Source organism: Chrysochloris asiatica, unplaced genomic scaffold (assembly GCF_000296735.1).
Source record: "Chrysochloris asiatica unplaced genomic scaffold, ChrAsi1.0 scaffold00008, whole genome shotgun sequence".
Lineage (NCBI taxonomy): Eukaryota > Metazoa > Chordata > Mammalia > Afrosoricida > Chrysochloridae > Chrysochloris > Chrysochloris asiatica.
Genome location: NW_006408526.1, coordinates 38,594,272 through 38,610,344, shown reverse-complemented (window position 1 = coordinate 38,610,344; position 16,073 = coordinate 38,594,272). Strand labels below are relative to the sequence as shown.

Here is a 16,073-nt window from a genome sequence, read left to right as displayed (position 1 = left end):
GCATAACTACTTGGGTTTTCTTCTTGACTTCACAACATATTAGCTTCTTGTCTTTGAAAAATTACCTAACCTCTCTGTGCCTCAGTTTCCTTGTGTCTAAACAAGGGCTATAAACCACATTTATCTCATATGATTGTTGTGAGGATTCATGAGCTATCATTTTTAATGTATTTAGAAGAATGCCTGAGCTGGACTTAAGGACTTATATCAATTGATGTAACATTGTACACAAAGATAATGTTCTACATCCTGCTTTAGTGAATAGTGACTGGGGTCTTCAAAACTGGTGAGAGGTAATCTAAGGTACAACTATTGGTCTCTTCCCATCCAGAGCAAAGAGAAATGAAGAAAATCAAAAGACTAATGGACCATACAAATCTCAGCCTCTGCTAGCCTGAGACCAGAAAAACTAGATTTTGCCTAGCTACCACTATGGACAGCCCTGATTGGAATCACAATAGATGATCCTGGATAGAGTGCGGGGGAAATGTAGAAAAAAACCTCAAAATCATATAAAAGACCAGACTTACTGGTCTGATACAGACTTGTGAAAACCCCTTGGTGTGGCAATGTAGGATCAGCACTGGACTGTGAACTACAAGGTCAGCAGTTCAAACCCACCAGCTGCTCCTTGGAAACCCTATACAGGGTGGTTATGAGTCGGAAATGACTTGCCGGCACTTAACAACAACAAATGGCCCTTCAACACCCTTCAAGCCTGCAATTAAACTCACTCCATTGATGAACACTAGGCCTATAAAGCGAACACTAACACCCAGGAGGAATGCACTGCTTAGAATAAGCAACCATATGAGTCCCAAAAAGCAGCATTTGCCCCCCAAAAAAGTTCAGAAGGTAGGAAGGAGCAGGAAAGAAGGACCAATGGAACTGAAAACCCAAGGAGGAAACGGGTAGGGTGCTAGTGCATTGTGGGGATTGCAATCAATGTCATGAAACAAAATGTATATGAATTATTATATGGAAAGCTCATGGTTGTAAATTTTTTTGTTTTGTGTTTTTAATTACAAAAAACACACTGGAATATAATAAATACTTCTAGGTGTTTGCTAAATTATACAAGGGGACTTTTAAAAGTTTGTGGGAAAATTCTATTGTCTTTTCATTCCATTTTTCTAAGACACCTGAAGACCATATATATGGCGGATCAGGTAGACGTGCAGTGAGGAGCTCCGTCACCAACAACACAGAATACTGGGCCAAGCAGGCTCAGGGGATGGTGCTAGAACTCTGAACCACATATAAAGGAATATTTAGAATATTGGAAGACTTACAGTGAGGGGAATTTGTAGCAGAATCAAGAAATCCATTGCTTTCTAATTCAAGATGCTCAGCTATTCCCAGAGCCACCATCTTGGGAGAGACCAAGTCAGGGAAGGATCAGAACAACCACGAATGCCTGACGGACCACAGAGATACAGGTGTGGACATTCATTTTTTTGGTATCAGTCCATTGGTCTCTCACTGTCTGCACACCTCCATTCTGGTGATTAAAGGGGATGCCTGAGTGAATGGATACCCCACTCCCACCTCTGGAGGGTTCTACTACACATGCGCACAGATCTCCTCAAAATTTAAAGTGACAGTTTCCACTTAAAACCACACATGCGCACAGATCTCCTCAAAATTTAAAGTGACAGTTTCCACTTAAAACCAAATGGCAACCACTCGTCTGTCAGTTTGTTGTACTGTGGTGGCTTGTGAGTCGCTGTAATTCTGAAAGCTATGCCACTGGTATTTTAAATAACCAGCAGGGTCACCCATGGTGGACAGATTTCAGATGAGCTTCCAGACAAAGACAGACTAGGAAGAAAGAGTGACGAATGACTTCCAAATCTTTAGTCACTGAAACCTTATGAATAGCAGAGAAACACTGTAAGATACAGTGCTGGAAAATGAGCCCCTCAGGTTGGAAGGCACTCAAAATGAGACTGGGGAAGAGCTGCCTCCTCAAAGTAGAGTTGACCATGATAATGTGAATGGAGTCAATCTCGTGGGAGAAAAGCCCACAGGACCTTCATTTGCTGATGGGGCACAACTCAAAATGAAGAGAAACAGCTGTAAAACATCCATTGAAAATCGGAACTTGGAATGTACGAAGTATGAATCTGGGCAAATTGGAAGTTGTCAAAAATGAAATGGAATACATAAATATCAAATCTTAGGCATTGGTGAGCTGAAATGGACTGGTATTGGCCATTTTGAATCTGACAACCACATGGTTTACTATGCAGGGAATGACAAATTGAAGAGGAATGGTGTTGCATTAATTGTCAAAAAGAACATATCCAGATCCGTCATAAGGTAAAATACTGTCTGCGATAGGATAATATCCATGTGCCTACAGGGAGGCCCAGTTAAATACCACTATTATTCAAATTTATGCACCAACTACTAAAGCCAGTGAGGATGAAATAGAAGAATTCTACCAACTTCTTCAATCTGAAATTGATCAAACATGCAATCAAGATGTATTGATCATTACTGGTAATTGAAATGCCAAGGTTGGGAGCAAAGAGGAAGGATCAGTAGTTAGAAAATATGGCCTTGGTGATAGAAATTATGCTGGAGAATGCATGATAGAATTCTGCAAAACCAATGATTTGTTCATTTCAAATACCTTCTTTAGACAGCATAATAGACAACTATACACATGGACCTCACCAGATGGAATACATAGAAATCAAATTGACTACATCTGTGGAAAGGGAAGATGGAAACGCTCCATATCATCAGTAAAAACAAGGCCAGGGGCAGACTGTGGAACAGACCATCAATTACTGATATGCAAATTCAAACAGAAGCTGAAGAAAATGAAAACAAGTCCACGAGAGCCAAAATATGACCTTGAATATATCCCACCTGAATTTAGAGATCATCTGAAGAACAGATTTGATACATTAAAAACTAAAGCCCGAAAACCAGAAGAGTTGTGGGATGACATCAAGAACATCATACAGGAAGAAAGCAAAAAGGCATTAAGAAGACAAGAAAGAAGGAAAAGGTCAAAATGGATGTCAGAAGAGACACTGAAACTTGCTCTCCAGCGTAGAGATGCTAAAGCAAATGAAAGAACTGAGGAGGTCCAATAGCTTAACAGAAAATTTCAAAGATCAGCTCGAGAAGATATATCTAAATATTACAATAAAATGTGCAAAGATCTGGAATGAGAAAACCAAAAAGGAAGAACACACTCAGCATTTCTCAAACTGGGGGAACTGAAGAAAAAATTCAAGCCTCAACTTACATTATTGAAAGGTTCTCTGGGCAAATTATTGAATGATGCAGAAAGCATCAAGAGAAGATGGAAGGAATACACAGAGTCACTGGACCAAAAGTAAATGGTTAATGTTCAACCATTTTAAGAGGTACCATATGATCAAGAGCCAATGAAAGAGGAAGTCCAAGGTGCATTGAAGGAATTGGCAAAGAACAAGGCTCCAGGAATTGGTGGAATAAAAATTGAAATATTTCAAGAAAGTGAGGTGCCACAGGAGGCACTCACTCATCTCTGCCAAGAAATTTGGAAGAAAACTATCTGGCCGACTGATTGGAAGAGATCCATGTTTGTGCCCATTCCAAAGAGAGGTGACCCAACAGAATGTAGTTATCATCGGACAATCTCTTTGATATCCCATGCGAGTAAAGTTTTGCTAAAGGTAATACAGAAACAGCTACAATCATACATTGACAGAGAACTTCCAGAGGTTCAAGCCAGATTCAGAAGAGGTCGTGGAACGAGGAATATCATTGCTGATGTGCGATGGATCTTGGCTGAAAGCAGAGAATACCAGAAAGGTGTTTACCTGTGATTTATTGACTATGCAAAGACTTTCAATTGTGTGGATCACGACAAGCTATGGACAACATTGCAAGTATGAGTATTCTTGAATACTTAACTGTGCTCATGAGGAATCTGTACCTGGACCAAGAAGCAGTTGTTCGAACAGAACATGGGAACACTGAATGGCTTCAAATTAAGAAAGGCGTGTGACAAGGTTATATTCTTTCACCATATTTATTCATACTGTATGCTGAGCAAATAATCCAAGAAGCTGGATTCTGTGAAGAAAAACATGGCATCAGGATTGGAGGAAGACTTATTAACAACCTGCAATATGCAGATGATACAACCTTGTTTGCTGAAAGTAAAGAGGACTCAAAACATTTACTGATGAAGATCAAAGAGCACAGCCTTAGGTATAGATTGCATCTCAATGTAAAGAAAACAAAAATCCTCACCACTGGACCAATAAACCACATTCTTATCAACAGAAAAAAGATTGAAGTTGTCAAGGACTTCATTCTTCTTAGATCAACTATCAACACTCACGGAAACAGCAGTCAAGAAATCAAACAATGTATTGCATTGGGCAAATCTGCTGCACAAGACCTTTTTAATAGTGTTGAAGAGCAAGAAAAAGATGTCACCTTGAGGACTAAGGTGTGCCTGACCCAAGCCATGGTGTTTCAATAACGTCATATGCAAGCGAAAGCTGGACAGTGAATAAGGAAGACCATAGAGGAATTGATGCCTTTGAATTATGGTGTTGGAGGAAATATTGAAATTGTCATGGGCTGCCAAAAGAACCTATAGATCTGTTTTGGAAGAAGTGCAGCCAGAGTGCTCCTTAGAAGCCAAGATGGCCAAATTTTGTCTCTCGTACTTTGGACATATTGTCAGGAGGGAGCAGTTGCTAGAGAAGGATATCATGTTTGGTAAGGTGGAGGGAGGGTCAGAGAAAAAGAGGAAGACCTCCAATGAGATGGATTGGCCAAGTGACAGCATCGATGGACTCAAGTGTGGCAACAATAGTGAGGTTGGCCCAGGATTGAGCAGTGTTTCATTCTGCTGTGCATAAGGTCGCTATGGGTTGGTACCGACTCGATAGCACCTAACAACAACAAATATATATATACACTCTGAGTGCTGGAACCAGACAGTACTGCGTTGTTTTTCTGGGCTTGTGAGTTTTCTGCCTTTGATAGAGTGAAGTCTTGACACTTTTCTATCCCTTGTTTGAGCGGAAAACATTTTGAGTTTTCCTTCACTGGTAGGTTTCTACTTTACATGGTGGTGGTGATAGTAGTTATATGCCATGGAGTTGGTTCCAACTCATAGCAACCCTGTACAGAGTTTCTGAGGCTGTACATCTTTATGGGAGCAGAAAGCCTCATCTTTCTCCCATGGAACAGCTGGTAGTTTCGAACTTTTCCAAGGCTATAAATCTATATGGAAAAAGAATTCCACCTCTTTTTCCTCCAGAGCTGTTGGTTGATTTGAACTGTCAACCTTTTAGTTACCAACCAAGTCTTTATACAACTGTGCTCCAGGGCTCCTTTATATGTGTGTGTGTATGTACACACATCTATGTACATATGAGGGTGCTCCAAAAAATTCATGAAAAATGGAATTAAAAGGCAATTGAATTTATTGAAGTCCCCTCATGCTTCTGTGTGTGTGCATGTGTGTGTGTGTATAGAAGTTTCAAAAAGTTTCATTATCTCTTAATTCCATTTTTCCATGACTTTTTTTGAAGCTTCTTCATAGGTGCATGTATGTATATATGTAAGTATATATATATGTGTGTGTGTATATGTATGTGTGTGTGTATACCATTAACACTCATGAAAGAAGCAGTGAACACATATTGCATTAGGCAAATCTGCTGCACAAGACCTCTTTAAAGTGTCCAAGAGCAAAGATGTCAGTTTGAGGACTAATGTGTGCCTGACCCTATCCATGGTATTGTGCAATAAACTCATATGCACGTGAAAGTTGGAATGAATAAAGGAAGATCATAGAAGAATTAATGCATTTGAGTTATGGTGTTGGAAAAGAATATTGAAAGTCCCATGGACTGCCAGAAGAACAAACAAATCTGTATTGGAAGAAGTACAATCAGAATGCTCCTTAGAAGCCAAGATAACCAGATGTTGTGTCTTGTACTTCAAACATGGTATCAGAAGGGATCAGTCCATGGAGAAGGACATCATGCTAGGTAAGGTGGAGGGTCTGTGAAAGAGAGAGCCCCCATAACAAGATGGATTGCACAGTGGCAGCAGCAATGGGCTCAAGCTTAACAATTGTGAAGTTGGTGTACAACTGGGCTGTGTTTCATTCTGTTGTACATAGGGTTGCTATGGGTTAGAACCATCTCAACGGCACCTAATCACAACAATAATACCTATGTATGTGTGAATAAAGAATACCAGAGAAGAACTGATACATTTTAATTGTGATGTGACAAAGAATATTGAAAGTACCATGCCAGAAAAACAAACAAATCTGTCTTGGACGAAGTCCAGACAGAATGCTCCTTAGAAGCATGGATGGCAAGAATTTCTCTCATGTTCTTTGGACATGTTATTAATCAGTCCTTGAAAAAGGACATCCTGATTGTTAAAGCAATGCATCATCGAAAAAGAGGAAGATGCCCAACAGTGGCTGTAACAATGGACTCAAATATAACAATGGTTGTGAGGATAATGCGGGAACAGGCAGTGTTTCATTGTTTTGTGCATAGGATCACTATGAGTTGAAACTGAGTTGATGGCATCTAACATTCATACATACATAAATGAGGTTGACTGAGGCTCAAAGAAGTTAAGTTCAAAGTCAAGTAGCTAGTAAGAAGGATTCGAACCATGTCATTAGACAATAGATTCAAGGTACTTTTTATTGCACCACCCTGCCTTGCTAAGGGCACGTTCCTCTTCTACAGAGACTTTTAATGCAGACAGCAGTATGGTGACAGTCTTCTCTTAGCTATCCTAAATCTGAATGCATGTCTTGCTGTGATGTAGGTTTATGTCAATCAGGTACCAAGAAGAGCACCAGTAGAGACTTAATAGAGCCTGGATCAGGCCTGACAGTGTCATATCAGTGAAGCTGGCACATTTCATGTCGTGGCCAGATGGGCCTCAGTCCTGGTAATCTACTAGCTACCTGTAGTGTTTCGAGGCCTGCCCAAAGTGAAGAGAAGGTGACTCAGAAAGAAGAAAAGAAACGTTAAAGAATCACAGTGGCAGTACAGAGCAGTGCTGTCTAGTAGACGTTCTTGCAATGGTGGCCATGCCCTCCATCTGTGCTCTGCAATATAGTAGCTGCTGGCCACAGGTGGCTACTGAGCATTTGCAATGTGGCTAGTGCAATGGAGAAATTGGATTTTAAACTTTATTCCATTTTTAATCATTTAAACTCAAGTTTTAAAAAAGCCACATGTGGCTTATAGCATCCAGAATGAACAACATAATAAAAGGTCTCAGAGGGCAGCAGTGTTTGAGAAAAGGAAGTTAAAGACCAGATTCCAGTTATAGTTGACACCAAAGTAAAAGACTTGATGTGTACATAACAGCCTGCAATTCTCTGATCATCTGTGACCTGGCCCAGGTGACTCTACATCCCCCTCAGTAAGTAACAACTGGGAGAGTTAAATGTTGGTGTCAGACAACACCTATGGTTGTTCTTGGTCTCTGTACCTTGTTCTCTCACTGGCTGTCCCATGATACACCTTTCTCTCTCTTATTCTCCTATTTTATCTTCTTCCAATTCTTTCTTCCTCTTAATTTCCTAGACGCCTGTAAGTTTCACCTTCTTTTGCTCTCCTTTCTACCTCTTTTTTTTCTGCCAAACTTCTGCCTACTTTTTCTCTTTCTCTTCCCTTGCCATGTCCATACATCATGATACGTATCTGCCTCTGCCCACTTCTCTAATGTTTCTCTCTTCCTTGCCCTCGTCTATTCCTCCTTGTCCCACTCACCCCGCATTCTGGGTTTCCATGTAACCTTGTCCCTTCTCTTCTCTGCCCATGCACAATTCTGTTCCTTTTCTCTGACCCGTCTCTGCTTTTCTATGTGACCCTCTCTCCTGGCCCTACCTTCCTCAGCTTCTCTATCCACAGATCTACGAGTATCGAAATGGCCATCAGGAGGTGGAGAGTCCCTTCCAGGGACGCCTGAAGTGGAATGGGAGCAAGGATCTGCAGGATGTGTCTATCACTGTGCTCAACGTCACCCTGAATGACTCCGGCCTCTATACCTGCAATGTGTCCCGGAAATTTGAGTTTGAGGCACATCGTCCCTTTGTGAAGACTTCGAAGCTTATTCCCCTCCGTGTCACTGAGGAGGGTGAGGCTGGGCCACCAGGTCCTGAGGGTGCCCTGTTCTTGGGGGAGGGAAAACAGTGGGTTTCCACACAAATGGGACATTTAGAGTGTACAAAAACCCATGTATTGAGGAAGTGACATTTAAATAGGTCACCATGGACCCATTTTCCTTTAGTTACCAACTTGTCTTTCTGTTCCTTTCCACAAAGCAGGAAAGGCTTGGAGATGATCATAGAATAGCTAGTATCCTTAGAACCTCTACAAAGCTTAAAACTTCCAACTCAGCTACACCTTCTTCTCTGGCCTGTGTTAAATCCCTAATTCAGTAGGTTCAGAGAATTTCCATAAGGAAATTTCCATTAAGTCAGGAGCACTGTGATTCTATAGGATAACCACTGGACTGCTAACCCCAAGGTCCACAGTTTGAGCCCACCAGCTGATCACTTAAATATTTACAGTGTCAGAAACCTTATACAGGGTGGCTATGAGTCAGAACCAACTCAGTGGCTCCTAAGAGCATATGAAAGCTATCTATCCTCATGCCTGTAAGCAATACATCAGTAGTTCTCAAACTTTAGTGAGCCTCACTATCTTCAGCAGGGCTTTTTAAAAAGCTCACACTTTCTGATTCGTTAGGTCTGGGATGAAGCCTGAGCATTTGTATGTCTGACAAATTCCCAGGGGATGCTGATGCTATTGGTCTGGGGACCACACTTGGAGAAACAGTAGTCTAAACCAAATTTTGTCTTACTCTTCCCTAATCACACAGGCAACCTCTCCTCATATTACATAACCTTGTTCTCAATGGGAAGAGGGTAATCATTGATAGCTCTGTATTGTTTAAAGTCTTCAGAATCCCACAGCTAGGATGGGAAATCCTTCCAGCAATCTGACTCAAATGTGTCTACTGTACCCCAAATCTAAGAGTCCCAAGGTGGGGTTGGAGGATACTTCTTTATTTCTTCAGTGGTCTTGTTCTGTTGTCAGTGGGCTTTAAGGCGCTTGAAAAATGTTGCTTCAAGAGTGAAGTGTACATCTCCCTTTGTGTTTCCTCATCCATGCTAAATAATGATTCCATTTACTCAGCTTTCCTCAGACATCTAACTCCAACACTTTCTTAGCACTATTGCTGCTCCAAGGTGTAGGGTGGTGAGCAGGTGTGGAACATGAGCAAAAAGGCCTCACTAAAGTTGGTTAGGGCTTTTCCTAGAAAAAGGATTCTAGGAATTCTGACTTCCAGTCTGTGAGTTTATTTTTTATCATGTTCTTATAACAAATATTCTGAGGTATACTTGAGAGAGAATAACAGAGAAAGACATGTAATATGTCAGGCAACATCAGTAAAATGGGAGACAGGTCAATTTTGAAAGTGCAAAAAACTATCAGACCGCACGAATTTTATTGCGGATGAGTCAGTTCCCCTTTTTGAGCATGTCTCCTCTGTTTAAAACAAAGAGGTTGGACAAGTAGCTCTGAAAGGTAGGTTTCTTTTCATTTGTTCCATTATCCTTTTCTCTGTTTATACATCTCTCCTCCCTGGGGTTACGAATCAGGCTGCAAACCCCAAGGTCAGCAGTTAGAAACTACCAGCTGTTCCACGGGAGAAAGATGAGGCTTTCTGCTCCCATAAAGATTTACAGCCTCAGACACCCAGTTCAGGGTCGCTATGAATTGGAACCAACTCCACAGCACATAACCAACCAATCAACCAACTTCCCTTGGGGCAGCGAGCCAGGTGCCCTCTACTGGCCACTGTCAGGAACTTGTTGGCCAGAGACTTCTGTCTCCACCTCCTGCTGGCTCAGACTTGTGCCTCCAGGGACTCTTGTGAGCAGCCAGTGGAAAGTGTAGCAAAGCTGAGCCAGTCTGTCTCCCAGGCACCAGGGTAAGCCTTGGGTAAGAACAGACGGAAAACAAATTTGTTATTGGAGACCTAGAGACTCTGGAGATGTTAGAGCTGGAAGGAAGTGTGGATATCATTTAACCAGAGGTTCTGTACAAAGGGCGGGCATCAGAATCACTCATGAGGCTTTAACCAAATATAGAGGACTTGGCAACACTTTTGCAAGTGTGAGGTGAAGTGTGTCATTTGTAAATGAAAATGACTCCTCAGGTAATTGGAGGATGAAGTACTAGTGCTCCTCACTTGATGAATGGGAGAACAGAATACTGGAAGGTAAAGGGCTTGCTTGAAGTCTTAAAGCACGTTAGTACCGGAAGCAGGATTGGAATTCCATTTTTTTCCTTGTCAGGATGGTTCCATTTCCACTGCACTATGTTCTTCTACCACCACCACCACCCCCCATTTCTGCCTCTTTTAGGCGTCAGGGGGAGTCTCTGTGACTCCTTGAGCTCTCCCCACTAGATACTCTTTACTCAAGTACTTAGAGCCACCACTCCCACCTCTCCCTCTCTATGGTCCCAGAGCATCTCCTCTTTAAATTTGCATCTATTTTGGTTTAGGTTCTCTTCCCCTGGCCCTAAGACAGAAATCTGAGGCCTCTTGACCTTGAGGTGATGAAAAACACTGAGGGCAGCTTCCTGTGTTCCTATTGCATTTAAAAAGAGACAGTATGTTTAAGCCACACAACCAATACCTCAAATGGTCTATCAGATGGTAGCAAGCCCATGAGAAGACATTTGAGGTGTGTAGTGTTTCTCATGTGCTTCAGACTGTTTCTTTGACCTCCATTTCATTAGGAAATTTGAATGATCTTGGAGCCCTTAGATTGCTTCTTTCAGCTTAAAGTCATGGTTGGCTATGCTGGCTATGCTGGGTTTTTAGTAACAAGGCCTTGGAGGTACCTTGGGGCCTCTGGATAACTATGGATCATGAACCTGATTTGCTAGTAGGAGATAGAGCAAGGAGGCTATAAACTTTCTTCCCACTAGGGAAGAGTATATGTATCAGCACATTTTTTTTTTTTTTTTTTTTGGATTTTTTTTTTTTGTATCAGCACATTTGCCATGTTCTGTTTTTGTCATTTTTTGTTGGCCATAAAACAAAGACCATTCTTTATTCATATCCATTAATTCAACAAATATGAATTTGGAGCCCTAAATAGTCTAGTAGATTGCAGGCTGATCATTCAGATATGAGTGAGACATATTTTCAATAAGCATACGTAAGTCAGCAGAGATGAGAGAAAAACACATCACAATACAACTTGAGAAGTATTATGATGGATGGGTGGGTGGGTGGGTGGATGGAGGGATAGAAAAAGCACATGGAGAAAGGCTATTGAGAATTCTACATGAAAAATTAAGGAAAATCTCATAGCAGAGGAAACTAAAGTCAAGTCTAGAAGAATGATTCAGATAACTGAAAAGCATGATAGAATGTTGAGGCAGAGGAAATAGGTGTGAGATAGAATCCGGAAAGAAGAAACATCCACAGATTCCCAAGGGCTACAGTGTGTTGTATAATAAACATCTTGCTGACCAACTGTATGGATCCGAAGCGAGAAGGGTTGCCTGGTGAAAGGCGTTGTATATCATAATGGTGTGTGGGCTTTATGCTGAGGACAGTTTAGACCACTGAAAGGTTTTAAGTGGAGGAATGGCAGGATCAATTCTGTGTTTCAAAAGTAGAACTCTGAGGCAGTTTAATAATACACTGGATCATGCAATACTTATTTCTGTTTGGGTTTGAGATAAATATGGCTCTTGTTCTACAGATGGGGTGGAAGATGAACTGGGAAGGTCCTTGTTCATAATATAGTTTCAGAGCATGCCCAAATTACTGGGTGGGCAGTCAGTATTGGCCCTTCATGTTTTCCAATATCCTATCCCTAAGTATAGCAGCCTCCATCATGCTTCATAGATTCAGAGGACATACATGGTTGAACTAAAGCATATCCCTTATATCCATGTAGATTTTTACATCTCACAATATTTTCTTAAATACATTGTAGTTAGTTGCCACAGCATTGGCTTTGACTCATGGCAACCTTTACGTATATTAGACTAAGATCCTGCCTGACCCTGCCCCAGCTTCAAGCATTATTTCAGACAGTACTCCTCATTAGGTAATAGAACATCCACAACAACTCTGACTGATGGGAATTATTATTCTCACTTTACAGATTAAGAAACTGAATGTCAAATAAGGGAAATGACTATTCACACACCAGTAAGTAGCAAAATTGGGACCAGCCACGTATACCTGACTCTGATGCCAGAGTTCCTTCCACTGTTCTACTGTGTTTCATTCACTCATGACTCTCCCTCATCCCTTCTTCCCTCCAGAGCTTCTGATGAAAGTCAGAGAGAAAGATGACACAGAGAGTTCATGAATATGAAATCCTTTTCCTTCTTCTTGATTTCCTAAAAAAAACAACAAATCAGAAAACAAAAAGTCTTTTTGAAGCCAGATCTAAAAATGGGCTCTTTGTGAGGGGGCTTCCAAAGGTTCATGGGAAAATGGCATAAAAAGATAATGAACCTTTTGAAGCTCCCTTCAAAATGAAACCAATGACAGCTCTGGACTTGTTGGACACACATCTTCTGAGGCTCATTCTCCCCCTTGCAGCTGGAGAGGACTTCACCTCTGTGGTCTCAGAAATCATGATGTACATCCTTCTCGTCTTCCTCACCTTGTGGCTGCTCATCGAGATGGTATATTGTTACAGGAAGGTCTCAAAAGCTGAAGAGGCAGCCCAAGAAAATGCGTAAGTATACATGGGCCAAAATAATGGTGATGGCTTACACCTTCATAGTGCTGGTCCTCACAGGTGAGAGGCTAAGCAATTTACACCTGGTCCTCACAGGTGAGGGGCTAAGCAGTTTACTCCACCTTCTTCCTCACAACCACCTCTGAGATAAGCACATTATTATACCCATCTTACAGATGAAAATGCATTTGAGGTAAGTTTGCCAAAGGATATCAAAAGAGGCAAAGCCAAGTTGGAATTCAGTATATTGTGACTCTTGGCTTGTTCTCTTAACCACTAAGGTCCTGGTGGCAGCTGGTCCCCATCACCTGCCATCGGGACTTTATGAAAATAGCGTTGTTATAACCATTGATAAAATAAATAAATATCATATTGTATACCTATGACCCCAGGGAAGTAACAAATTAAAACTGACGAGCTCTGAGAGTAGAAGGAAGTGCTATGCTAGGGAGACTTGCCTTTCTGGGGTCCTAGGGTTTGGGCTTTAGTGTCCGTACTTGGACAGGAATAGAGTTGACCTTGAGGCCCCCAACAGAGCCAGGATCCTCAGAGGACCACTAACCAGGCAAAGAAAAGACCAGAAAACAATCCGTCCACCAACCCAAGAGAAAGCAAGAAAGTTTATCTTTCCGCTTGGAGTGAATCCAAATAGAAGAAGAAAAGTTTTAGACTTAGTCATCACAAGTCAGCTCTCAAAGTGTTGGGGATTTAAATTTATACTTCTCACATGATAAAGGAACTCCCAAGATGAGCAATTCATTCAAAAACTTAATTCCTTGTGTTTTAGTCCTCTAGTGCTACTGCTATCACAGAAATACCACCAGTTGATGTCTTTAACAAACAGAAATGTACTCTCACAGTTGAAGAGGTTACATGTGCAAATTCAGAGTCTGGGCTCTAGGGAAAGGCTTTCCTTCTGTGTGTCTCCTGGTTCTAGGAGGTCCCTAGTGCAGGGGTTGTGGGTCCAAAGGACATGCTCTGCTTCCAGCTCTTCTTCCTTTGTGGTAGCTGATCCTTTTCATCTCTGCTTATTTAATCCCTTACAAGTTGGGCTGCTCACTTCAAGGTCAGCAGTTTGAAACTACCAGCTGTTCTGCGGGAGAAAGATGAGGCTTTCTACTCCCCTCAAGATTTACAGCCTCAGAAACTCTGTACAGTATCGCTGTGAGTTGGAACTGACGCCACGGCACAACACCACCACCACATTTTCAAAAGGGATGTACTCAAGATACAACCTGGTCCTGTAGATTGCATCCTGCCTCATGAACATAACTGCCTCTAATCCTGCCTCAGTAACTTCTGAGGGGAGGATTTACAGCACACAGGGTAATTGCATCTGATTATAAAGTAGAGAATAATTACATAATGCTGAGAACCAGGGCCTAGACAACTTGACACATACTTTGAGTGGACACAATCCAATCCATAAAACCCTGCCGGTGATATCCCTGATAGCCTTGTAGAAGCAAATGAAAAACCATTTCTGAAGAGACTCAGCCCCAAGGAGGCTTAACAAGATTCTCTCAGTCTAAAGCACTGAAGAAACTAATTGCACAGTCCAACCCCAAACTAAAAGACACTGTAGAAAACGATTCAACAGAGCAACAGATGTAACAAATCTGTAGTTGCTGTTAATTGCTGCCCAGTCGGTTAGGACTCATCATGATCCTGTATAGGGTTTCCAAGGAGCAGCTGGTGGGTTTGAACCACTGACTCTGTGATTAGCAATCCAATGTTTAGCCTACATGGCACACCAGGACTCTAATCCTGGTATGTAGCAACTCTAGTATGTAACAAAAACAAATTACAGGAATTTCAGACACAAGAAGAACCTGATAAGAGCATAAATAAAAGTGTTTAAAATTGTTACAGAGATAAGATAAGGACCCAAAAGCATAGACTTGAGTAAGTTCCTAAGAAAAAAAGAAAAGGCAGATTTGAATAGGAAAAAACAAAAATCTGAAAATGAGAAAAATACGGTCAGCAAAGTGAAAACTTCCATGGGTTGGTTCAAACAGAAGTTCAGATACATGTTACCAGAAGAGAAATGTGAGGAAGTTTAACAGAATGTGGCATAGAGATGGAAAAAGATGTAATAAAACAAAGAAACTTGAAGGGGGAAAAATGAGGTCCATTGAAGTAGAACTAAGAGAATGAACCCCAAACCAAAACCCACAGCTATTGTCATTAGGTGTCTCTGGGTGGGTTAAAACTACCAACCTTTCAGTTAGGAGTTGAACACTTAATTGTCTATACCACCCAGGTACTCCTGAGAGAATGAAAAGAAACAATATTCAGAGGTACATTGACTGATGAAAGACATGATGCTTCAGGTTCAGGAAGCACATTTCTTGAGCAGATAAAGACAAACACGCTTAAACAACAGCTCTGATAAATGGCAGCTATTCCAATAAGGAGCTCTGGTAGCGTAGTGGTTACGAATCGGGCTGCGAACCTTAAGGTCAGCGGTTCGAAACTACCAGCCGCTCCGCGGGAGAAAGATGAGGCTTTCTACTCCTGTAAAGATTTACACCCTCGGAAACCCTGTACAGGGTCGCTATGGGTCGGACCCGACTCGACGACACTTAACAACAACAACAACAATTCCAATAAACTATAGCAAACGTCTTTATTGCTGGAACTTTAGAAGAATTGCTTGTAACATTAAAAATCTGACAAGGATATCACCTCTTCTTAATCTGATTCCATGGGGTATTAGAGATCCTCGGAAGTATACTAAGAGAATACAGAGATAAGCAGAAGACATGATGCTTCAGGTTCAGGACTCGACTGAGAACCACAAGGTCAGTGGTTCGAGTCCACCAACCACTCGGTGGGAGAAAGATGAGGCTTTTTATTCCCGCAAAGGTCTACAGCCTAGGAAACCCTATACAGTGTCACTGAGTCAAAACTGACTTGACTTCACTTAACAATTAGAAAGATAGCAATTTCCTCCCAAATCAATATTCAAATTAATAAAACCTACTGGATTTTTTCAAAGAATTTAATAAACTAATTTTAAAGTCACATGGATGGCCAAAGGCCAAGAATGTAGCAGGAACGGCAGATAGTAACTGTTTCAGGATTTGCAGTCCTGGTTGCATATTCTTCTTTGGTTTTATGTAAAACCATTCTTAGCTAGGAACGGCAGATAGTAACTGTTTCAGGATTTGCAGTCCTGGTTGCATATTCTTCTTTGGTTTTATGTAAAACCATTCTTAGCTTATGGGTCATATACTACAACAAGGCAGGGTCTAGCCTATGGGTTGGTTTT

At 41.4% G+C, this 16,073-nt stretch overlaps 1 protein-coding gene across 1 annotated transcript in view; it reads left to right on the top strand.

Annotated features, from left to right (window-relative positions):
- The window catches only part of SCN3B (sodium channel, voltage-gated, type III, beta subunit), a 34,133-nt gene that overhangs the window by 15,899 nt on the left and 2,161 nt on the right, over positions 1 to 16,073 (top strand). The window contains exons 3-4 of the mRNA XM_006833933.1: positions 7,923 to 8,148; positions 12,658 to 12,796. Of these exons, the coding sequence (XP_006833996.1) occupies positions 7,923 to 8,148; positions 12,658 to 12,796 (365 nt within the window). The remainder of the gene's footprint in view (positions 1 to 7,922; positions 8,149 to 12,657; positions 12,797 to 16,073) is intronic.